Raw genomic sequence first — 25,701 nt, 5'->3', positions numbered from 1 at the left:
GTGTGTGTGTGGTGTGTTGTGGTGTGTGTGTGTGTGTGTTTGTGTGTGTGTGTGGTGTGTGTGCTTGTGTTTGTGCAAATATACACAGAGGACATACTCATGTATTGGTACTCATGTCATACTCATTGGTATCCAAGAGTTATTGCATCGATTGTCTTGCTCAATGTAGATCAAGTCAAGTCAAGTAGTTTTATTGTCAATTTCGTTACATGCACTGGTCATACAAAGAATTTGAAATTACGTTTTCTTTCTTTCCCATGCAGACATAGACTAATCTAGGTAAGGACATAGACAGTATAGACATAGACAGTACTCATACATGGACATAAGACAGTATGGACATAGACAGTGCTCATACAGACATTTAAAGTGCAAGACTGGACAACAGAAGACTTGTAGAGAACATACATTAAGAGGAGGTATTTTGTTGTGCTTTTTCTAAAAGTCCTTTGTAGCGTTCTGACATAGTAATAGTAGCATTTGAAGAAAAATAAATATTTAAAAAGGTCTATCAAGTACACCAGCAGCAGTGTGTGTGTGTGTGTGTGTGTGTGTGTGTGTGTGTGTGTGTGTGTGTGTGTGTGTGTGTGTGTGTGTGTGTGGTGTGTGTGTGTGTGTGTGTGTGTGTGTGTGTTTAGTGCAGGTAGAAAATGCGGTGTGCGTCTGTGTGTGTGTCTGTGCGTATGTATGTATGTGTGTGTGTGTGTGTGTGTGTATTACAGTAGATATTACAGTAGCGGTGGCCCACTCTGCAAACACAACTATTTTACATTGTGCTGTATCAATTAGTCTATTGCAGAACACCAGATGGATGGAAAGAGATCATTGGATTGAGGGATACCAATGAATGGTCATTCTGTGCATGTGTGTGTGAAATGTGGTTATGGCCCTTTGTTGAGTTGTTTGGTCCTTGCTTTGACACACCTGTACCAAGAGGACAGCAAGGCAAAGAGCTGAGGACCCGGTTGGAGGCTGTCCTAAATAATGTTTTAGCTCTGTTGATGCAGCAGGAGGATTAGAGAGGGGCTAACTTTTTTCCTCTTAGGTGTGCCTCCTGAAGGTCGCAATTATCTCTTTGGCTTTCTTTGCATTCAAAGATACAGAAATTATTCTCTGTATACCAGACTACCACCTTTTGCTGGCCACAGCAACTTCCATCTGGAGCTACGCCATAGGCATAGAGGTCCAAAAGAGTGGAGTTACTTAAATAAATCCTTGCACTTATGACACATTTTGTGTCACATTTGTCTGAACTGCGCTTTAACTATTCACAGATTCGAAAAGTGACTCATTGGAGCAGTCATTGTTGCTGAAAGAACTACTTTTTTCACGTATTTAACTTCTCACCACCATACATTTTGACTGTGTCACATCTCTGAATAATCAGTGATCCTGATTGGTTCTACGGTATTGTGGTTTGCCATCAGGGCGAATCCGAAGGATTATAGGTTATCTACTGTACGTGATGGAGTTGTAATCCCATGTGAAGGATCCAAGTGATAGGTGAAGCTTAGATGATGGAGCACACTGGATGAGAGAAGCACAGTTGTGTGAGGCACACCATGGGGGTGAAGTGCAAGTAAGGGGAAGGCATTGATATTGACCATCACTAGGGTTGTGGGTGTGCTCTGACTGTCCCACTTATGATCCAAGGCCTTTGGAGTAGAAGTCAGAGCCCTAGGTTAACTTATTCTCAATTACCTCTCCTCCTCTCCAGTGATTTTGAAGGAGTTGTTCGCTTAAATGTGACAGCTATGTATGCCCAAGACAAATTTATCTTATTTGCAGCAACTGAATGACTCCATGTACTCCATGCCTCTTCTTGCAGATCCAGAGGGGGATGAGGCACTCCTTGGGGCGAGCACAAGTTGTGATGTCTTTTCATGCTTTGTGAATGGCAGATACAGGAGTAGTGGGACTAATGCCCCATTCAATTTCATCCATCCCGTTTCAGTGACTGACAGGAGGACAGGGTGGAGTAGTATTGATCCTGCCTCAGTACATTGGCTTGATAATGTGGTGGCACAATATGATGCCATTGTGTGGCTTCTGATGTAGATAGCAAAGACTCTATGACTAGGACTAATCACTGCAAAACAACTCCATTGCTTTCGCTACATCTGCAGCAAAAGTACAATGTAGTGCCTGGTGTTATGTAGTGTCTAAACATGTAGTGGCCAAATCAGGAGGAGCTTGATAATGATTGGAGATAGCCTAACTATCAAGAAAGTAAATATTTCACAATGACATCAACCTGTCTTTTGTTCCACCTTTCACCTTTCTACCGTTCAAGGATTTAATCTAAACAAGGCAATAAAATCAGCAGACAATAACTTCCCAAAACTAGATATTCATATTAGATGAAGGTACATTCAGGCATACAGACATATAGTTTTGTCATAATGGAAGAGGTGGGCTGAGGTGAACACATTTCATTGTGCATAAGCAATTGAAATAAGACAAAACATTTCAATAGAAATTAGCCTGTCAGTTAATTGGCATGAAAAACAATGGTTGTAAACATGAATTCAAACTGCCTGACTACACTGACTACCTTTGATTATAATTTTAAATTTGATTACATACATTATTTCCCCATGTATGAAAAGAAAACATATAGCTACATAATGTTTTTAAGAGTTCACCTTGTTTAATCAAAGATGTGTACTTCTCTGGTGACGGCGGCCATATTGGATTCCTTCATTATGAGGTACTATGGGATTTTTTGAGCCTGGTATACGACAGATTTGAATTGAGCATACAACAAAACCCATGGAAATGCTGTATACCAAACATGAACACTATAAAAAGGCACTTTGTCCTGAAAGAAAAAATATGGACACAGAAGTGTACTATTTTTGGGTCAGAAATCAGTGCTTTTTTAGAGGCGTCATCCCATGTTCTACTGCCAGTAACTAAAGAATGGAAATAGGTAGACACAAACTTCGGTAACACTTTAGAATAATGGATGCAAAAAAGCATTATAAAGACTTCATAAATAATTAACTATTGATGAACAAAACATTAACAAACGTTTGTAAATGACTAGGAAATGTAAACAAATGCTTGTAAATGACTAGGAAATGCTATGTTAATATTTTACATTTATCAAACATTTACAAGTTGCTTGTAAATGAATAAAATACTCTGTTATAAGGTGTGTAAAATCTTGCATATATCATTTGTAGATATTTTATAAAGCATTAATAAAACTTAGTTAATAACAAAAACATTTGTTAATGTTTTATTCATCATTCGTTAATTATTCACTGAGTCTTTACTGAGGAACATTATTATAAAGTGTTACCCAAACTTCTTTTTTCAGGTGAAAGTAGACAGTTCAGTGCAGTTTGTGGTAGTATTGGTGTTCACAAAGACATCAGACATTATTTTCTGTGGATCTTGAAAGTTTGATCATAATGCTAAAAATCGTTGACAATATGAGGCTCCCTGTATTAAAAAAGCTGCCAGCCAATTATATAAGCATTTTCTTCAAATCTGACCTTAAATCTGATGACAGAATGGGGTTCCCCATATATGAAAACATAAAAATAAATCTTATTTTCACATTCATACCTTGTTTAGTCAAAAAGAAAAGGGATTGCGAGATTTTAACCTGGTGTCGGCGGCCATATTGGATTTTGCCCGTTTGAGGCATTTCCGTACATTTTTGCGCCCGGTATACAACAGATTTGGATTCAGCACCCTTGAATACCCCTAAATCAGTTGTATACCAAAAATTAACACAATTTGCCTTCAGGGTTCATCTTTTGGGAAAATTGACCCTGACTATTAAGAAAAACTCTTGTATTAGATGATTTACCTTTTAACTTAACCTTAACTTATCCTGAACCAGATTTGTAGTATAGGCATCACTGTGTGTTAGGCTTTGTGTAGTAGCTGCACTAGAACCACATCACACTGTAAAATTCTGCAAGCCAGTTAAATGTAAAAAAGTAAGTTGCCCTGCTGGCTTACGTTTGCAAGTTAACTCAACTTGAGACTTCACTCTATTCGAGGCTTTCTTTCTTTCTTTTTGGTTTGTTAGGCTTTGTAATAGTAGCTGCACTCATGGCCGTAGCCACATATGAGGTAAGGGAGGTCCGGACCTCCCTTATTTTTAGAGAAAATAATATTTTTCATACATGAAAAAGGGGATCTTCTCCATTGTCCGCCATTTTGAATTTCCAGAAATCTTTTCAGCTGCAAAACATAGTGTAAACTGTGGTCATACTAGTAAATATTAGTTCATTATTTAGCAGATATTCATGAAAAGACCAAAATTGGCAAAAGACAGCATAGTTTCAATGAGCAACACAGTTACAATAGATACTCCGGGCAACATCCTACATAGTGCACCTTTAAAAAATTTCTGGTGCGCTGCGCGGGCACTATGGACCTCCCTTATTTCAAATTCCTGGCCACGGCCACGGCTGCACTAATACGCCCACATCATCAGCAAACAATTGGCAACTTGATCAACTTGATTTGTCAACACTGTAAAACATTGCAGCCAGTTAAACTTAAAAAAGTAAGTTGCCCTGCTGCCTTAAGTTTGTAAATTACAGTAACTCAACTTCAGAAAGCCTTGAGTTGAGTTAAGTCTCGAATTGAGTTAACTTACAAACTTATGGCAACAGGGGCAATTTACTTTTTTACGTTTAACTGGCTTGCAATGTTTTACAGTGAACTTGCTTCAATATGGGTCGACTGCTGTTTTCTTCAGTTGACTCAAACCTGCAACTGGCATCGTCTATACTCAGTGTTCACACGTGTCTCTATCTGCTAATTTATAGAGTTGTCAGTGTTGGTCTTTTGCCCTTTTGAGATGTTACATCAGGCACACTGAGAAACTTTTGTTTATGCATGCTGGTTGATTTGTGTGTGAACACAAGAGTACGGTGTGTGTGTGTGTGTGTGTGTGTGTGTGTGTGTGTGTGTGTGTGTGTGTGTGTGTATGTGTGTGTGTGTGTGTGTGTGTGTGTGTGTGTGTGTGTGTGTGTGTGTGTGTGTGTGTGTGTGTGTGTGTGTGTGTGTGTGTGTGTGTGTGTGTGTGTGTGTGTGTGTGTGTGTGTGTGTGTGCATGCGCGCGCGTGCATGCGTGCGTGTGTGTTCGTGAGTGATTGAGTGACTGAGCAACAGAACAGATCCCTTCATACGCTCTTTACGACTTTCTCCTCCTTGCCCCCTCATGAAAGTTCGTGAATCAATTCTTCGAACTCTAAAAATAGCTGTGCCCCCTTCGCTGGCATCCATGGATCCCTGCGTTCTGTCTCCACACTCACCTAATATTCATAACACGACAGCACAGCAGTCAAAACTTAAGGCCAGTGGAACTTTCCACTTGTCAGTGGCACCAAGCCCAAAAACAAAGAAAAATAACATGATGTGGGTACCAGGCATCTCTAAAAGGAAACAGTTTAGTCAACTGGCTAAACGAGCATCATAGCTCACTGAAGTGTTATTGCGCTGCTCTGCGTTTTTACGTGTGCCTGTTAGTTTGTTGAACCTGTGGGATAAAAGCCCGAGCACACACTCCAACGCAGGGCTGGACTGGCCATCTGGTATAACGGGCATTTCCCGGTGGGCCCAGCACCCTTGTGGGCCCCTATTTTCAGAAATGTAAAAAAAAGTTTTTAAAAAATTACACCTCTGAAAATAGGGAACCACGAGGGTGCAGGTCCCACCGGTGAGTCAGTTCTGCGTCACTAGTTATGAGGGGCCCCTTTAAGCCAAAAGTGCCCGGGCCCTTTTTCTCCCCCAGACCAGCCCTGCTCCAATGTAAACACTGAGTCGAAAGGTGATGACCAGGGTTCGTCAGGACATCGCTCCTCTCTCCTCTCTTGTCAGCTCCTTTTGTTTTCCCGCTCACTTGCTTCATTGGGTCTGCCACTGCCGTGCCGGTGGCGGTGCGGAGGGTACTTTACATGAAGCTGGTCCATTACTTAAGCCAGAGCACACAGTGCTGTTGTAAACCTTTCATAACAACTATGGCAGTTATTTAGTGTGTGCTAAAACTAGCCATACAAAACGAAAGAGGTTACCCTACTCTGTGTCTGTCTGTATGTGTCGCGCACTTTTGTTTAGCCATATTGATATGCTTTATAAGACACTTGCGTGACAGCGTGTTGACAGCGTGTTTGCGTGATGACGGCCACTTCAAGTAAAGTTATAGGCTGTTGTCAGTTTGATTTTGATTTTTGTTTCATTCGCACTTCTTTATCTCCTTCCTGCATGCATGCACTCTACTGTACTGTGCGTATACTCGCGCCAAAAGGAGTTCGTCTAAGTACAGTAGCCCTTTGCCGCCTAGGATGCCTCTGTTAGCCAATGGCGTGCATAAGGAGGTGTACAGGTAAGGGTGCTTTTGTGTGGTGTTAGGCTAGCGCTTTCCGTCTGTCTTCTTGTGTTCCCACCTGTATAACACACCGTCCGACACTTATCCGCTTCCATACATACCCCCACATACTTAGTTCTATACCAAGGAGTATCCATCAGAGTGTCAGCATAAAATGCAGTGACTTTTTTATCCTAATGGGAAAGGTATTCAAAGGCAGAACATCTTTCCATCTTTCTTTGCAATGGACATCAGCGATGCATTAAAGAAAGGCTCTACATTTGCATATGCGTTCACAGGCATCACATATTTGTAATTAGTTTGTCGATTTTGTAGAACACATCTGTTCAATCAATTAGTTACCTAGAATACACATACATTTTGATATGTCAGGATATCCTACTTCAATGGTAATTATATTTGCCTTTAACGATTATTATGATGAAGAGGACTCTATGCTTCCAGGAATACTGTATTTGGATGTACGTAAACAACATTTGGACTTTGGATGTACACATTGAAAACATTGAAACATCACAGACACTATGTTACGGAAAAAAAACACTGAAATCGTTCTTGTGTTGCTTTGGTTTATTTATTTATTTATTTATTTATTTATTTATTTTCTGTGGATATTCATCGTGTTTGCAATGTTGAAAACTGTGAATCAGGAAATTCTACTACACCGGTCTGTGTGTATGACTGTATAAGATTATTGCAATTACAAGATGCAATGAAAGTATCTGCTGAAAAAAAATCCACAGAAAATCTCAGCTTCAAATCACAGCTTCATATTTACTTTTAATGCTTTAACTACACATTCTTCATAAATACTTTGATTTGTGTTTTGTTCTTTGCAAATTTTTGTTCGTATGCATGCATGAATTCTTTGTGCGTGCGTGCGTGCGTGCGTGCGTGCGCGCGTGTGTGTGTCTGTGTGTGTGTGTGTGTGTGTGTGTGTGTGTGTGTGTGTGTGTGTGTGTGTGTGTGTGTGTGTGTGTGTGTGTGTCTGTGTGTGTGTGTGTGTGTGTGTGTGTGTGCGTGCGTGCGCGTGTGTACATGCGTTTGTGTGTGTGTGTGTGTACTGTACTGTGTGTGTGTGTGTGTGTGTGTGTGTGTGTGTGTGTGTGTGTGTGTGTGTGTGTGTGTGTGTGTGTGTGTGTGTGTGTGTGTGTGTGTGTGCCTGCGTGTGCGTGCCTGCATGTGCGTGCCTGCGTGTGTGCGTGCCTGTGTGCGTGCGCGTCTGCATGCATATGCAGCTCCATGTGCCCTGCATGCTCAAAGACCAAGTCTCGGCTGAGGTCGAATGGGGTCAGTGCCAGGCGTGCCCCCATTACTCAACGTGTGCTCAGGTTTACAGATGAGGTGACCACTGGGTAAGGAAGGACAGCATCCTATCCCGTATGTCAATGTAGTGAGAGGGTGCTTCTCAAAGCGAAGTGTCCTAGCCTTGCTAGGATAAGTAACGGCAATTTTGTCGCAGATTTCACAAAAGACTATCCAATAACTAGTTATACGTGTACTTTATAATTGTATACACATAATTGTTACACATTGGAAAAATGGGCATTACTCGTCCTAGCAAGACTAGGACACTTCACTTTGAGAAATGCCCATAGAATGCTCATAGCATCTAGCCCACCCTACAAACTAGCATACTGCTTTTAGCCCACCCCACAAATTAGCATACTGTTTTAACTGTTTTAAGTGTGCACTACTCCTGATTATGCAGGAGATTGTACATATTTACTACCACTGACCTACGCTGGTGTTCTGCACCAATCACATTTGTCTCATTTTATAATACTAAACTTATAACTAATGACTTATTAACCTTATATAGTCCCAGACATTCAGTGTCTCCCCCCAAATTATGTACTATAATAGGTTGAGCCCACATACTACTGTATATTGATTATAAACACTCACACAGAGTTTTCAACCATACCTGATATCATGGAGTTTCCTATAAGCTACATTATACCATATATGCACATGGAGTGGTAAAACGCTGCAGCCATTTAAATGTAAAAGGGTAAGTTGCCCTGCTGCCTCAAGTTTGTAAGTTAACTCAACTCGAGGCTTAACTCAGTTTCGAGACTTTCCCAAGTAGAGTTAACTTACAAACTTAAGGCAGCAGGGCAACTTGCCATTTTATGTTTTATTGGTTGCAATGTTTTACCGTGTATGAGCTACATTAAACTATTTGTGCACATTGAGTTTTCAGTACCAGTCAAATACTCATGTCATGTTACAGGATGCTATCTCTCATGTCATGTTACAGGATGCCATCTTATCTCTCTGTTCTGGTAGAACCGTCATGTTAAGATAAGCCTGTCTCCAGTCTGAGTTGTTATCTAACATGATGATCCTTTTCTTTTTCTTTTTTATTCATCCTTTTGTCATCTCTCTTGTCTCCCCTCCTCCTTCCCCTCCTTCCTTTCCTTCCCTTCCTTTCCTTTCCTTATTTTTTTTATCTCTTTACATTTCTTTCCCTTCTTCCTCCTCCTCCTCCACCTCCATCGGTCGGATGTGGGCATGTTGATGTTGCGGTCTGGTCTACCTCCCTCACCCTGTACCCTGTACTCCTGTAGCGATCTGCAGCCGTGTCTTAACAGGGTTAGGAGCGCTAGTGCCAACTGTCTGAGGCCAGACTCTAGGTCCCTTTCGCCCGAGAGAGAAAGGTATCCTATCCACCCGACACTCTGCTAGCCTCCAACCTTAACCTCCAACTCCCCCTCCATCCCTCACCTCCACACCTCCACACCACCCCCCTTTCCTCACTTTCTCCTGTCCATCACCGCCTTCTTATTACAGTATAAGTACTACTTTTTTAATCACTTTGTGTTTTGTGTGTTCAACCAGCTTCACTGCCATCTTATTTACCGGTCAATGGACCATCAGCTATCATTTATTTCCTCTGTGGCACCACTGCTATGAAGATTTCAAACTGTGTGCTAATAATGTTTAAAAAATGAATCTGTTCAAAATAAAATGGTCAATTTTGTATGCCTTTTGATGGGTCGGTTGTAGAGTCTGCTGCTGCCTATGGCAGATCAAAGTCACTTGACTGTTTAAGTGGATTTTACTGCGTTCTTCACTGAATGAATTCTAGAAAACTGTGTGCATAAAGGACAATCATTGGATTGAGAAAGTAAAAAGTCCTGCCCTGGACAGTATTCCTTCCCTAGTCAGCTGATTCAGTAAATTCACTGGGACAGACATATAGCAGAACATATACTGTACGTATAATGTACTTTCTGAATCCGGGATATCTGCTTCTGGTTGTGACCCCCATGCCAATCTATGTCTCCTTTTTCAAAGTTAGCCCTGATATATGAAAGCCCATTGGGAAACTCCAACTCCCATTGTCATTGTCATTGTGACACAGCACTCCACAGCACACACAACGAAATTGCATTTATGCCTCACCCGTGCAAGGGGGCAGCCCTCAGTGGCGCCCCATGGGGAGCAGTGCGGTGGGACGGTACCATGCTCAGGGTACCTCAGTCATGGAGGAGGATGGGGGAGAGCACTGGTTGATTACTCCCCCCACCAACCTGGCGGGTCGGGAGTCGAACCGGCAACCTCTGGGATGCAAGTCTGACGCCCTAACCGCTCACCCATGACTCCCCTGATACTGTATATGTTGACTTGTTTGATTATCTACGGCACTCACTCTCTCCCAATCCCTACTCTCCATTTTACCCTTGTACTAAATACAAGACATTCACACTAGAGTACAGTTACACTGTGATGCAGCTCCCCTTTACCCCAAAATCAAACCACCACGTCTCCCCTCTTCCTTACTCCTGTGTCTCTCTCCTCTTCCACCCTCTGGGTGGCGCTGTTGGTGTACCCAAAAAACAAACCCGACCTCCACACCCCTCTCTTCCCACCCCTCAGGACCACCCGCTCTCTGCCCCGCACCAGACCCTCCAGCCCCAGGATCCTTATCCAGCACGCCTCCCCAGAGGACGACAGGTATCACTCTGACCACCACCACCCTCAACCTCACCCTCACTCTCCACGCCCCCCCTCTAACCCCGCTAGCAGTAGTGCAAGCCCCCCTGACTTCTTTGCTGTCTTCTTCCTTCTTCTTCCTTCTTTTTCTTCTTCTTCTTCTTCTTCTTCTTCTTCTTCTTCTTTTTCTTCTTCTTCTTCTTTTTCTATTTCTTCTTATTATTATTATTCTTCTTCCTTCTTCTTCCTTCTTTTTCTTCTTCTTCTTTGTCTATTTCTTCTTCTTCTTCTTTTCCTTCTTGTTCTTTCATTCTTCTTCTTCTTCTTCTTCTTCTTCTTCTTCTTCTTCTTCTTCTTCTTCTTCTTCTTCTTCTTCTTCTTCTTCTTCTTCTTCTTCTTCTCTGCACTCACTCCCAGCGCTCAGCTCCAAGCACCGGTGCGTTGCCCAGCCAAATCTGCCCCTTTGCTTCCTAGCAATTGCCCCCCCAACCCTACGCCCCTGCGCTGCCCCCTTGTGTCCCGTAGAGAAACTAGTGATTCCCCTTATCAGCTTCTGCGATAGTTGCGTCTGTCGTTCATCTTTTGCTGTAGTCTGGAGGTCGGTTTGCTGCTGTTGTTGTGTGTGTGTACAGTGTGTACTGTATGTGTTTTGCCTCTTTTGAGTGTCACAGCTTCACAGTTCCTACCTCGGCTTCATAGTTCCTACCTCTGCTTTATAGTTCCTACCTCTGCAGTGTGTGTATGTATGTGTGTTTGTGTGTGTCTACTGTGTGTTTGTGTGGTAGACTATCTAGTGGCTCGTTCTGATTTTTCTTGTGCGCTAGTTTTCTGCATAATGCAGAGGCACTGCTTCTGATGATCTTTTATTTCTGTAACCTGCTTGTGAACTGTTCCAGCTACAACAGCTGAATGGGTTTGCTGCATTCAAGATGTACCAGCTTTTAATGTGTGGAGACCTTGAGTTGTGATCCGACAAAAAATGTCCCTTACTAAAAACTCACATCACGTACTACTTTGTATGTTCTACTTACCATGCAATATTCATTAGAATAGACATGTTTCCCTGTGTAGGTAGGCCACATCAATGTGTCTTGTGTTTTGATTTCACCATGTCTATGACATTCACCACCACTACCCCACCCACCAATCACCACTTACTGTATACTCAGGCTTCATGCATTGTTCATTTCATCGTGTGTGTGTGCACAAAAAAACTCACCCAAAAAACACACAGGTCTTGTCACATGTACTGTCCACTTCATGTTTAAATCATTGCATGTGAAAAAGTCACCCATTCATTCCATGTCTGCGTGTGTGCGTGCGTGTGTGTGTGTTCTTGTCGTCCTGTCCGGTCTGCCCATCTGCTCCTCGTCATCTCCATCCTGCCCGTGTGTGTGTCTGACCTCGTCTGGTCTCGTCTGGTCTGATGTGGTCCGGTGTGTTCTGGTCCGGTTCGGGTCTGGTTCGGGTCCGGCTGTGTTACGGGGCAGCTGGATGCTGGAGCCACTGTTCCCCACTCAGGAGACCCGTAACCACCTGAGTGCCAGGCCGGTCTTCCGGAGGTATAAAAATGTGAAAAGTGAAAGCAACCTTGGGAAAATCCAACTCCCATTGTCATTGTGACACAGCACTCCACAACACACAAATGAACACTGCACACTGCACACAACGAAAGTGCATTTATGCCTCACCTTAACCACCTGAGTGCCAGGCCGGTCTTCCGGAGGTATATTCAAGGATACAAGAACAGTTCTGTGTTCCCAGTGGGTTAATTCCATTATTCTAGCTCAGTGGTTCTCAAACTTTTTCAGACCGAGGACCACTTTGTCCCCTCAAAAATGTTCAGGGACCACATGTCAACTGAATTGACTGTTGACGGGTGCTAATTTAGATGCAGATCACTTACTTTTTATTCACATTTACAAGTCTGTCTTATTGTGGTGAAAATGACACTTCAGCTTTGTAATAAAAAGCAAATATAGTCTACTGCTAGCTGGTCTTGGAAAAGTAGAAATCCCCTCACGGACCACATGAGCTCTGTCGCGGACCACTAGTGGTCCCCGGACCACACTTTGAGAATCACTGCTCTAGCTCCATCCTGAACTAGCCTGATTATCATCGATTTTCAAATCTCTGTTTGAGACTTTGAGACTGACCGCATGTGTAACGATTAACGTTTCCAAAGCGGTATGGATGACCCGCCTCCCTCGATTTCCTACTGGTCAATGCCAGAAAAGGCTGTGCCGAAGTTTAAACAAAACATTTTCTTAGTCCCAATAGAACATTTCTGCTTAAACCACGTCACTGCCTTTAACACGCATCTACCTAGGGCAGTTGGAGCTGCTCAAATTTGATTGGTTCGCGACAAAGTGGGTGGAGTTCCTGTTTTTTCCGGAGCTCAGAAACAATATGTATATTGCTCATGGCCTTGAGTAGAAGCAAGGCCAATCTCGATTGCAAATGAGAAAATGGCATTTTAATTGCGCTTTTGCGAGATATTGAATTAGCCCCTTAATGCACGCTGTACCTCCTGTGGCACGTTGTAGTAGACATTGAAAGTTAACTACTATTGTACTACACTACTATGACAGTGCACGGAGCCTTTAGTAATACATTACGACTTGGTCATTGCCATTCTGGTAACAGCTAATTTTTAATGCCGTGTCTTAAGGGGTTAAGCTTCTGTCGTCAACTACACAGTCTCACCCCAAGTAGTCAATTTTTGACTACTCAATTTTTGACACCCCAAGACTGCAATTTTTGACGTCTTGGGTATTCCTTCCACGTCACATTTTGACTATGTCCTCAAAGGCGCCCCCTTGTGGCAGCATAACGTCATTGAGGTTAGGTTTAGGAATAGGTTTAGGGTTAGGCCACATAGTCAAAATGTGACGTGGAAGGAATATCCAAGACGTCAAAAATTGCCGTCTGGTCCAAGGTAGTCAGAAATTGACTACTTGGGGTGAGACTGCGTTGTCGTCAATGGTATCTTGCGACGTCATCACGAGGCCACAAGCACAAGGGAGGATGAGAGTTAGGATAATGGAAAGAGCCCATACATACAGTACATACAGTACATACAGTAGAGCTGCTTTTGTGAAGCATGCAGTCAAATGAATTGGTCTGTGCCAGTCTGTTAGCAGTCCAGTCCTCTGCCACCAGACTCACTTGAACTGCCTCTTGGACAGTGACTGACAGAAGGCACACACCGTAGCATGTTAGAAAGCAGACACCCACATACACCCGCACACGCACGCAAGCACATGCACACACACACGCGCACACACACACACATACAACGTGACAAACAACAATGTGCAAATTCATTTGACATGCTACAAACACCATTTAACGCTGTGCAAGGAATCTGATTATGAATCCTTCGCCTTCCCATTTGTGCCATGCCATTCATGCATCCCTTCTGTTTTTTGTTTGTTTGTATTTTTGTCTTTGCCCGTTCGCCCACCCCCCACCATCACCGGTGTGTTCAGGCACCCAAGACCTCTGGATAAGCCGAAGTTCTCTGACAGTGACAGGTAAGGAGAGGCTCTGCCGTAGTGTTGTTGGATACCGCAGTAGGCCAGTGAGTGGTTATCAACGTTCTTTGAACAAACTCCTTGCCTGATAATTATCAACTTTCAAATCTCGTACCGAGAGGTTGGTCTGACCAAGCAGATAACGAATAACATTTCCCAAACGGCCTGATTAACCAAATGTTTCCCAAATGGCCTGATCCCTCCGCTTGCTACTGGTCGAGGCCAGAAAAGGCTGTGCCGAAATTTAAACATTTTCTTAGTCCCCAATAGAACATCTCTTTTTAAAGATCTCTACCTAGGGCCGTTGGAGCTTTTCAAAGTTGACTGCTTCCCGACAAAGTGGATGGTGGATTTCTCCGGAGCTCAGAATTTATATTTGTATTGCTCCTGGCCTAACTAGAGGCAACGCCGAAGGTGTCGCATCACAAGGAGGGTGTAGCCTGGCTAACAAACTCACCCTTGACCTTTGCCTGGTTCACACCAGACCATATCACAAGTGAGGGTTACACCTAAATTGACGCCGGCGTCATACGTATGACATAACAGTGTCATGATAGTGTCAAAAACAGTGGACAAGTCACAAACATGATGTCAATGGCATAAACGTTCATCATCACATCTCTATTCTGGCTTTCATCTAATGCTTTCTTACTTGTCTTTCTGAGCATAAAGAAGAGACGCTGTCTGTAAGAGATTTTTTTATTTTACATTTGCAGTAGTTAAAGTCACGTTTAAATTGATTGCAAATCATCACATCAAATTTATATCATCATTAGCAAGAATGTTTATGTGCTTTCACTGGAAGAAATTTCTCCCATGGGGGACAATAAAGTGACAACTACGGTTTGGTATGTTAAACTACAAATGCAGAAAGCATTGTGTAGCCTCAAGTTGAACTCGTCATTCGATTTCTTTGTCTCAAGACATTTAAATCAAACATACCATAGCCACGCGAAGGGTTTTGTTATCCACTTTAAATATATAGGCTATGCCCAGTAATTGGTGTCCATCAGGGATCTCCCCTGGGATCCATTATTTTTTAACACTTGCATCTCATCTATCACTTCCCCCAAGCTTCAACTCACTGTGTCGTTCATATATCTTCCTCAGAAAACTTTTCCTTGCACTTTTCTATTTGAGTCATTTTGTTTCTTTTCTATTCTTATCTTTCTTTTATTCTTTACTTGCACGTCACTCTCACTGTTTGGCCCTCAGAATACAGCCAACTTCTATCCTAAGGGGATGTCGAAGGAGAGGGGTATCCCTGCCTTCTTTGGGTAAGGTGACCCAAGGTGGGTCTACCCCAGGCTCCTCACCCCAACTGGACAGGTGCTGGGCTGAAATATACAGTATCTTTTAACACTTCAAGCCTTTGACTTTCTGTCTTTGTCTCTCTCGCTCTCTTTCTGACGTTCTCTGTTTCTTTCTGTTTCTTTCTTCTCTGCCTGTCTGTCTGTATTTTGCTCTCTCTCTCTCTCTCTCTCTCTCTCTCTCTCTCTCTCTCTCTCTCTCTCTCTCTCTCTTTCTCTATCTCTGTATGTATGTCTCTCTCTGTGTGTATGGTGTCCATGTCTCTCTGTGTGTATTTATGTTCTCTGCCCTCTACCTGCTTTGTGGAACATGTTCACTTATTCCTTTATGCCTCTGACTATTTCCTGTACTGTGTTTATATTTCTAACATTGATTTTTTTTGTAACTTTTCCCCTAAAACCCAAATCTTGGTAGCTGTTCTCAACCTTCAGATCGCCTACACTGCTTTCCTTTCCCCTGTCAAGTTATTCCTCCCGTACCCTGCAGCTTTCCACATGCAGCTTCATTCACTTCCTGTCTCTTTTCGCTCTGTCTAACTGCGTACTGCACTGTGTACTACCCCACTGCTGGCTGATTTTCTGCGGCTTCTCTCCTTTTTGACTGTTTCTGTCATAATGCTTCTGATTGCTTCTTTTCCTGTTTGTTACTGCCACAATGCTATCACCAAAACACACACCACAGCCCTGTGAGGTCACCTACACTGTACTCTGCTGTGTTACTGTGAAATCTCAGCATCAATAATTTTAACATGTTCCTAACAAATTCAGAAATGTATCTCGTGTAGTAACACTTATACATTTTTTAATTACTTTGACACCTTTTAATTCAAAATGAGTTGTCCGCATGTAGGCTACTGTAATGTTATGGACTAACACTGTGCACAACTAACGCATACCCTAAGGTACAGTACATGTACAGTACAGTACATCACCTTATATGCTGTCACATGCTTTGCTAACCTCTACCTGGACAATTACAACAAGAAGTATTGCACTTGAAGAAGGTCATAAACATCATGCCATTAAACAAGTGGGAGCATTAACAGTGTTGCAGACATGTATTATTTACTTCAGTTGTTTTGTTTTGTCCAGAACCTGTGCCAATGATGTGCGCGCATTCTCTGCTTTCTTCAAAAGAACCTTAAATTGAAGCGCAACCTCTTACATTATTATCTTATCTTCCGATCTTCCTTTATGGTGGTTCAGGCGGTAGAGGAGCCATTTGGCAACCAGAAGGTTGCAGGTTCGAGCCCCGCTCTACCACACCCCATCAATGTGTCCTTGAGCAAGATACTTAACCCTAAGTTTCTCCTGGTGGCAGGGCGGTACGCTGCGTGGCAGCCACTGCCACTGGTGTGTGAATGGGTAAATGTGAGTGTGAATGGGTGACTGTGAGGCATACAATGTAAAGCGCTTTGAGTGCTCAAAGGAGTGGAAAGGCGTTATATAAATGCAGTCTATTTACCATTTAATCTCGATCCTCCTCTCCATTTTGCCCCTGCAGGACGCATTCGCACGGTGGCTCCGCCTACACGTCATCATCCTCTGGGGCGGCCATGGGCACGCGCAGGGTCCGGCAGCTACCACAGGTCCCCGCTAAGAGCAGTAGCATAGAGCAAGGTCAGTATTACATTACATTACATTACAATACATTACAATACATTACATAACACCAAGAGCAGTAGCATAGAGCAAGGTCAGTATTACATTACATTACATTACATTACAATACATTACATAACACCAAGAGCAGTAGCATAGAGCAAGGTCAGTATTGCATCACATTACATTACATTACATTACATGACATAACATTATATTACATTATATTACATTACACCAAGAGCAGTAGCATAGAGCAAGGTCAGTATTGCATCACATTACATTACATCACATTACATCACATTACATTATATTACATTACACCAAGAGCAGTAGCATAGAGCAAGGTCAGTATTGCATCACATTACATTACATCACATTACATTATATTACATTACACCAAGAGCAGTAGCATAGAGCAAGGTCAGTATTGCATCACATTACATTACATCACATTTACATTACATTACATTACATTACATAACACAAAGAGCAGTAGCATAGAGCAAAGGTCAGTAATACATCACATTACATTACATGACATGACATGACATGTGTCATGACACAGTCATGGATGAGTCATAAACATTATGTCAATGTCACAAATATTTTATGGTCATGAAAAGTTGACATGGTTTGGGCTGTCTTCGAATCTCACTTAATGTTAACAGTCATACAATGTTTATGACATTGACATAATGTTTATGACACGTGTTACTATGACTGTGTTATGACACTATTATGACACCGTCATGTCGTATGACATAGGACACCAGTGTCAAGTAAAGTGTTACCTCACATTGCATTACGTTAAATTGCATTGCATTTGGCAGACACTTTTATCCAGAGTGACTTGCAATCGAGGACATACTCATTGAACACTTGCAGATAGAAAGTGCACAGGAAATATACAGAACAACAAGTGCAAACGCCTAGTAGGGGTCAGGGATTTTTTAATTGATTTGTTAAGTAGAGTACACACACACACACCCAAACACAAAACATATCTATATATCTACATATCTAAATGTAAAACATCTATCCTATCTATCTATCTATCTATCTATCTATCTATCTATCTATCTATCTATCTATCTATCTATCTATCTATCTATCTATCTATCTATCTATCTATCTATCTATCTATCTGTCTGTCTGTCTGTCTGTCTGTCTGTCTGTCTGTCTGTCTGTCTGTCTGTCTGTCTGTCTGTCTATCTAAAAGGTTAACTCTCGGTGTCTGTGTGTCTCTTCCTCAGCCCTGGCAGCAGAAGAGCGAGCACAAGCAATGAAGGTGTACCCCTACAGGGCTCCCTGCAGTTCCAGCCGCGAGCCAGAGAGGGCGCAGAAAAGCAAACAAGAGGTGAACTACAAATGAACTCATTCATCCCTCAGAACCAGTGTTGTTGCCAGATGGAAAATCCTGAATAATCGTACAAAAATCTCAAAATGACTGTTTTTGGGGGGTTATTTTGGTGAGAAATTATTGTACAAGACCCAATTTGGTGTTTCAATGCATCTAAATGAACTGAACGACAACTCTGAAATGATTTTACATCGTATTTTTGATCGTACAGAGGACAAAATTGACAAAATTATGGTACAAATACGAAATGTATTGCACATCTGGCAACACTGCTCAGAACTCATCTGGGTCCTTTATAGGTTGCAGTATTTGGATCGTTTGGTTTACATATGGTTTGTTAAAATTCAGTTTAATTTTGCTGTCACTTTATTGCACATCATTTCATACTGATTATCCCATTGCTCAAAACAAATGATTTTCACTACTAATTGTAGTCGCAGGGTCACTTCTACTATTAGGCTACAACAACAACTACTACTTCTACTACTTCCACTACTACTACTAGTACTACTACTACTGCGACTACTACCGCACTACTACTGCTGCTGCTGCTGCCACTACTACAACTACTACTACTACTACTATTAGTACTACTACTAGCACTACCGATAGTAATGATTAATAATAACAATAACCTATGAACCCATTAGGCCTACCATAACCCCATAACCCATTACCTAGGAATTTGTACACTAGAATACTTGTGATGGGTGGTCTGTAACTATCTGTAGGGCTATCCAATCAAGTTGATATCCATGAGCATTACAATATAATCAAATGGAAAATGTCAAGCGCTGTGATATTTTGGCACTGATCCCCAAGTGTCCTCATGTTCATTCATTTATGTATAAACTTTGCTGACCAGACTCAAGAGTGGTCTGCAATGTTGTCAGGGTCTAGAGAGAGAGAGAGAGAGAGAGAGAGAGAGAGAGAGAGAGAGAGAGTGTGAGAGAGAGAGAGAACTTGACTGTCAATGTCAGACTGCTGTTTGTCAGAAAAAAATGGGTGCTATTCTAATTTCCGCATTCAAGGCAGACACTCTGCTCCATACTTTCAATCCTCTGCTTCAGCAGTTCCTGCTGTAACTTCACTTCACTTTTGACTTTGTTGAAAGTTCTCCATTTTAGTAGCCATTTTATACATCAGTCTTTAAGGCGCTGTTTCCACATGCCAGATATTTTTGAAACGCATTCCACATATCAAAAATCCGGCTTTAAAAATATACAATTTAGGGGGGCATTTAGGGGAAGAAATATCCACATTTAAAAATATCCGGCTACGTGGAAACATCACCTTACTCTAACTCTACAATGATCGATTCCGTGATCGATTCGATCAGTTTATTTTCTTCTTACTCTTATGTCAGTAATAACTTTGTTGACAAAGTTGACGTTATTGTAAGCACCTCACTCCTACTTTATGTGATGCAATCCTGTATGAAAAAAAATAAAAACACAATTATTAGTAATAATTGAGCTAAAAAAATGACACGTGGCTTAGTTATGCATGTAATTATCCTTCTTTCTGTAATATAAGTCTTCCATCTCTCTTCAATCTCTCTCTCTCTCTCTCTCTCTCTCTGCAGCTTTACAAGGATCTGCGGCAGAGCTGTGACAATGTATCCCACAAGTCCTCGGACAGTGATGTCAGCGACGTGTCCGTCATGTCTCGAGCCAGCAGTGCCTCTCGGATCAGTAGCACCAGCTACATGTCCATCCAGTCAGAACGGCCCCGTGGGAGGCTGAGGTAAATACAGTGCTGATAAAACTCTGAAAGAGTCAATGCAACATCCTCACTAGTGTATGTGGTCCCAGAGTACTGTCTAAGCTGAGGTCAGACACCACTGAGCTCTGCTCCACTCGACATATTGTGTTATTTCCTCCCGTTATTCCACACAGCAAAACTGTGTTAATTCAACACTTTATACTGTGTCAATTAAGCTCTGAGATAGTCAATTTAACATCTTCTGTGGGGTATTTAGTCTAAGCACCAGCTACATGTCCATCAGTCAGAACGCCCCCCTGGGAGGCTGAGGTCAGTTATTCCTCATGTTATTCCACACACTAAAACAGTGTTAATTAAGCGCTTTGCACAGTGTTAATTTACCTGTGAGAGAGTCAATTCAACATCTTCTGTAGTGTATTTGGTCCCAGAGTAATGTGTAAGCTACATGTCCAGCTACATGTCCATCAGTCAGAACGCCCCCCTGGGAGGCTGAGGTCAGTTATTCCTCATGTTATTCTACACACTAAAACCGTGTTAATTAAGCACTTCATACAGTGTTAATTTACCTGTGAGAGAGTCAATTCAACATCTTCTGTAGTGTATTTGGTCCCAGAGTAATGTGTAAGCAAGCACCAGCTGCATGCATGTCTATCCAGTCAGAACAGCCCTTTGGGAGGCTGAGGTCAGACACCGCTCTGCTCCGCTCGACCGTGCACTATTCCTCACAACGGCACACATTGGGGATAACAATCCAGTGTTAATTCAACTCTGAGAGAGGCAATTAACATCTTCTAGAGGGTATTTGGTCCCAGAATACTCTGTAAGTATTGAATTAACACTGCATTTTTGCTGTGCAGCTAGTGGGAATGTGGTAATTATGATCAGCCGGTTCATTGAATTGGCAGGAGCAAAAAAATGTTTTTTTTTTCCCATCTCTGCCGTTTTCACCTTTCTCCCTCCCCTTACCAATGCTCCTTCCTGTGGTGTCTGCAGTCGGCAGGTGCGTCCCACCAGCATGCTGAAGAGCACCAGCGTGAGCGGCGAGATCTACTCCATGGAGCGCACCGACGGCAGCCAATCGGATACAGCGCTGGGCGGCGGGGGCGGGAAGAAGCGTCGCTCCAGCCTGAGCGCCCGCATGGTGGCCATCCTGCCCTCCCGACGCAGCAGTAGCACCTCCCAGCTCAGCCAGACAGGCAAGTCAATTAGCCAATCAAACGCCTCGTTACAGCCAGCACCAACCAATCACACACTCCTGTACCTACATCACTACCTTAGTGTCTAATAGCGTCCCGACACAGTACAGCAGTAGCACCTACCAGCTCAGCCAAACAGGCAAGTCAGCTGGTCAGCCAGCCAATCAAATGCGTTGCTACAGTCAGCACGGACCAATCAATCACTCCTGTACTTACATCACTATGTACCTTAGCGTCTGATAGCGTCCCAGCACAGTACAGCATTAGCACCTCCTAGCTGAACCAGAAAGTCAAGTCAGCGGAAGAAAGTGAAACGGGAGTCAAACAGAAGAAATGTGGCATTCAGTTCAGTTGAATACTTTGTTCAACAGTCTCCGTCAGGGCTGTCAGTGCACTGACACAAGTGCACGATATGAGACACAGCTAGAGTTTGACAACCGAGGTACAGGAAGTCGGTTGGTGACATGATTCACATAGATTTATTTTCGCTAGAGACTAACAACACAGCATAACAAGCAAAGATTAAGTAAAAAGGAATGAAAATGAATTACATTGGACATTTACTGCACTTTCTGTGTTTAACGTTCACTTCCTGGAACTATTTTGGAACTAGTGTATGTCAGTGATGATCTGTGAGTTAAAGGCTCCATGAGCCGCCATTGTTGTGTACAATGGAACACGGAGGTCAATGGAGTGAGTAACTCTTAAGCCAGGCTCAAACTACAGCGATTGTGTGTCCGATTTTGGCGAAGAGAATCGCAACTGTCACTCTTATCGCTGCTCGCAACCACAGAGACAATGCCCAACGTTCTATTTCCAGTCGCAAATATCAAACACCTGTTTGATTTCTACGCCTTGCGATCGGCGACTCTTTGAGCTGCCAAAGTTCTATCTTAGAACCTCGGCCACGACGAGGAAATCTTTCCCGACAAGCGCTTGTGATGGTCCTTGGGGGTAACGCTCCACCAATTGTCGTAAGGGGGGTTTTCAGCTGAGAATCGGGCCGATTGTGTAGTTTGAGCTTTACTGTCATGGCCCTGAACATGGCGTTACTGTCAGAGCCAAGCAGTCACAGACTTCTGTACCTACAGTACATCACTTGTACCTTAGCGTCTGATGAATGTCTTCACTGCTTCTGCAGATGGGAAACTGTTCTCTTGGCACCGTTTAATTTATTTGACCTGATTGACAGCCAATATTTAATTAAGTGTTGGTTGTTTTGGCATGAGTGTTTGCGAGTACTGCAATCAATGCTGGCAAGGGGGGTTGGTTTTTGGTTTCAGACTCATTTTGTAGTCTTCCGGTCAGTGACACAGAAAGTTTCTTAACCTTAATGGAATGAGTTTGGAGATGCTGAGACTTTTACTTTGAAGTCAACAACACACTCTGGGCTGACTTTTAATTGCCATTTTCTAATTACAGAAGCCCCTATCTGAATGCTGACAATGCCATATACAGAACATGGAAAATGTTGCATAGTTTAGTTGGCCAAATTAAATAGTTTGTCCTTTTTTGACATTTCTGGAAAACCACTTGTCTATCAGCCTCTTTCATTGATATATTACCCCAATATGATTTGGGCCTGCTACTCATCCATCATAAATATTGTGTCCTTCATTAGCAAATCATATAAGATTACCTTTACATTCTCGTACAGTAAAATGCCTTCCCTTCCCTTGAGATTGACTATTAGTAGAGTGGGTTTGGCAACGCAGGAATAACAAATTGCAGCATCCACAAATGCTTTTCTTGGATGGGTTGCTGCTGCAAGCAAGCATACCGCTTGGCTCGACCATTTGTCATTTCACTCATTAGAGAACATTCCTTGAATATGGCTCATTTGAAAAGATGGAGCAGGCGGAAGTCTAAAAGGAACGAGAAGGGACTCCAAAGAAGGGCAGCCATATTGCCAGGCGTGGGGCCCATTCTCTACGTGTACTGCATGTAGGGCTGTGCAAAATATCTTGATATCTATATTGCTGTTAAACGATATCAAATTTTATAATATCGAGTTGAAACAATATTTTTGTCATTTGTCTATACTCCCAAAAGGTAGGTACGCTAAGCGCAATACATTCCCTTCCACTTGAGCCATTGCATGCACAGAGCAGACTTGCTACCTAACACTCACGCAGAACACCACTGTGTGTTTCACTATGGCCCTCCACTCACACTGCTGAAGGGAGGGAAGATTGTGAATTGTTTAGCACAATTATTTGTCTTAGAAATAAATATTGTCTAAAAAAATTGTGATATTAATATTGACTGAAATAATCGAGATATTGATTTTTTTCATAAGCGAGCAGCCCTAACTCTAGCCCTAGCTTATTGCATGTGGGGGGAGAGATCCATCCCTCTGTCATCAGCTCAGCACTTCTCTCTCTCTTTCTCTCTATGCATCTTTCATTCCTCTCTATCTCCAGTCTCTTTCCTTCTCCCCTTCCTCTCCATCTCTCTCTCTCTCTCTCTCTCTCTCTCTCTCTCTCTCTCTCTCTCTCTCTCTCTCTCTCTCACTTACTCTCTCTCTCTCTCTCTCTCTCTCTCTCTCTCTCTCTCGGCAGGCTTTATAGACAAACCCGTCTTTCTTTTGGCCTATGCATCTGTCTTTCTCTTGATTTCTCTCTCTTTCTCACTCTTCATCTTTCATTCCTCTCTATCTCCATTCTCTTTCCTGCTTTAGAGACAAACCTATCTTTCTTTTGGCCTATGTATCTTTCTGTCTTTCCTTCTCCCTTTCCTCTCCATCTCTCATCTCCATCTCCATCTCTCTCTCTCTCCATCTCCATCTCTCTCTCTCTCTCTCTCTCTCTCTCTCTCTCTCTCTCTCTCTCTCTCTCTCTCTGTCTTTCTGTAGCAGACGGTATGCTTTAGTAGTACCTGTCTTGCTGTTGGCATGTGTGGAGTGGAGTGCGAGTGCGGTGGATGTGGCTGGGTAATGAAAGCCAGCAGGCGGGGGCTGGGATGGGATGGGAAGGGAAGGGATGGGCCAGGCAGCCTGTCAGCTGCAGCTCAGCGCTGCGCCCTAATCAGCTGTGATGTAGATGAATACCTTTGAAGTCACTTCTGATGCCGTTTAAAGTCCCATAACTCAAAAGCCGTGCTCCATTTATGTTTTAATAAATGGTCTTCCAAATATCTGGAAAAAAAGAATGGCAAGTTTTGTGTGTTTGAGTTAAGGGGTGGATGGAGGGGCTGATGGTGGGTGTTAGGGGAGAGAGAGAGAGAGAGAGAGAGAGAGAGAGAGAGAGAGAGGGAGGGAGGTGGGGAGGGAAAGAGGGAAAGATGGTGGGTGTTAGGGGAGAGAGGGAGGGAGGTGGGGAGGGGAAGAGGGGCTGATGGTGGGTGTTAGGGGAGAGAGAGAGAGAGAGAGAGAGAGAGAGAGAGAGAGGGAGGGAGGTGGGGAGGGAGGTGGGGAGGGGAAGTGGACATTCTTGGCTCCGCGCGTTGCCAGACCTCCAGATAATATCTTAAAAGGCCCCATCGGATGATAAATCAGATGTTGAGCCAACCGAGTCCTGCGGACGGAGCTTCTATAAATCAGCCCCTTTTTAAAGATCTCCGCTCGTTCTCTGTTCTCCGCTCGCCGTCCGTCCGAGGCAGGTGGTCTGTGTTCCCCACTACAGGCCTCTCGCTGGGTCTCACATGGCAATAAGATCCTGAACAGAAGATCTGACAGAGAAGAGAAGAGAGAGAGGAGAGGAGAGGAGAGGAGAGGAGAGGAGAGGAGAGGAGAGGAGAGAGAGAGAGAGAGAGAGAGAGAGAGAGAGAGAGAGGAGAGGAGAGGAGAGGAGAGGAGAGGAGAGGAGAGAGAGAGAGAGAGAGAGAGAGGCACAGAGCGAGAGAGACAGACAGCGAGAGAAAGGGGGGCAGAGCGTGCGAGAGAGAGAGAGTTAGAGAGAGGAGAGGAGAAAGAGAGAGAGAGGCACAGAGCGAGAGAGAGAGACAGAGACAGAGACAATGACAGAGATGGTAGGAGAGAGAGAGAGAGAGAGAGAGAAGAGGAGAGGAGAGGAGAAGAGAGGAGAAGAGAGCAGAGAGAGATAGAGAGAGAGAGACAGAGAGAGAGAGAGAGAAAGACAAAGACAATAGACAAAGACAGAGAACTAGAGATGGTTAGAGACAGAGAGACAGACAGAGAGAGAGAGAGAAAGGGAGATGGGTGAAGGGAGAGAAAGAAAGAGAGGGAGATGGGTGGAGGGAGAGAAAGAGAGAGAGCAGTGGGTGGCCATAAAACAACAGTATTGTCTGTTCATGGTTTCCAATTATCTCCCAGCTGACCTGAAGAAGAGTGCAAGCAGCCGGCGGGGCACGGCCAGAGGCGGACTCTCTATTTGGCAAACCTAGGCAATCGCCTGGGGCCCGACCAAATCTGTCCTCCATAGGGGGCCCCCACCTGTCACACCAGTTGTAAAAACCACACAAAAGGCACACAGTAGGCCTGATTTTAATTGGTCACTTACGTAAAGTCATTGTATATGAAACACTAAAATAGCACCCTTGTTCCTCCCACACCAATTGGTCATGTGTTAAAAGAAAGGCTTTTGAGGGGCCCTATGTTTATATTTCACCTAGGGCCACGAAATGACTAGATTCGCCCCTGGGTATGGTTGGGCTGGGCCACAGTCGGTGCTGCCGCCGCCAAGGGCCGCATATTCACGCGGAGCTGCTG

The 25,701-nt window shown here is 43.3% G+C and overlaps 1 protein-coding gene across 1 annotated transcript in view; it reads left to right on the top strand.

Moving 5' to 3' along the window:
* Positions 1–25,701, top strand: part of LOC134441102 (regulating synaptic membrane exocytosis protein 1-like) — a 179,044-nt gene that overhangs the window by 143,393 nt on the left and 9,950 nt on the right. Inside the window, 9 exon segments of the mRNA XM_063191293.1 lie at positions 6,278–6,355; positions 8,932–9,021; positions 10,244–10,321; positions 11,791–11,862; positions 13,750–13,836; positions 16,651–16,766; positions 18,005–18,116; positions 19,684–19,857; positions 20,830–21,044. Of these exon segments, the coding sequence (XP_063047363.1) occupies positions 6,278–6,355; positions 8,932–9,021; positions 10,244–10,321; positions 11,791–11,862; positions 13,750–13,836; positions 16,651–16,766; positions 18,005–18,116; positions 19,684–19,857; positions 20,830–21,044 (1,022 nt within the window).

The sequence above is a fragment of the Engraulis encrasicolus genome, chromosome 24, assembly GCF_034702125.1.
Source record: "Engraulis encrasicolus isolate BLACKSEA-1 chromosome 24, IST_EnEncr_1.0, whole genome shotgun sequence".
NCBI lineage: Eukaryota > Metazoa > Chordata > Actinopteri > Clupeiformes > Engraulidae > Engraulis > Engraulis encrasicolus.
The sequence above is the reverse complement of the archived record's forward strand: the minus strand, read 5'-3'. Positions and strand labels throughout refer to the sequence as shown.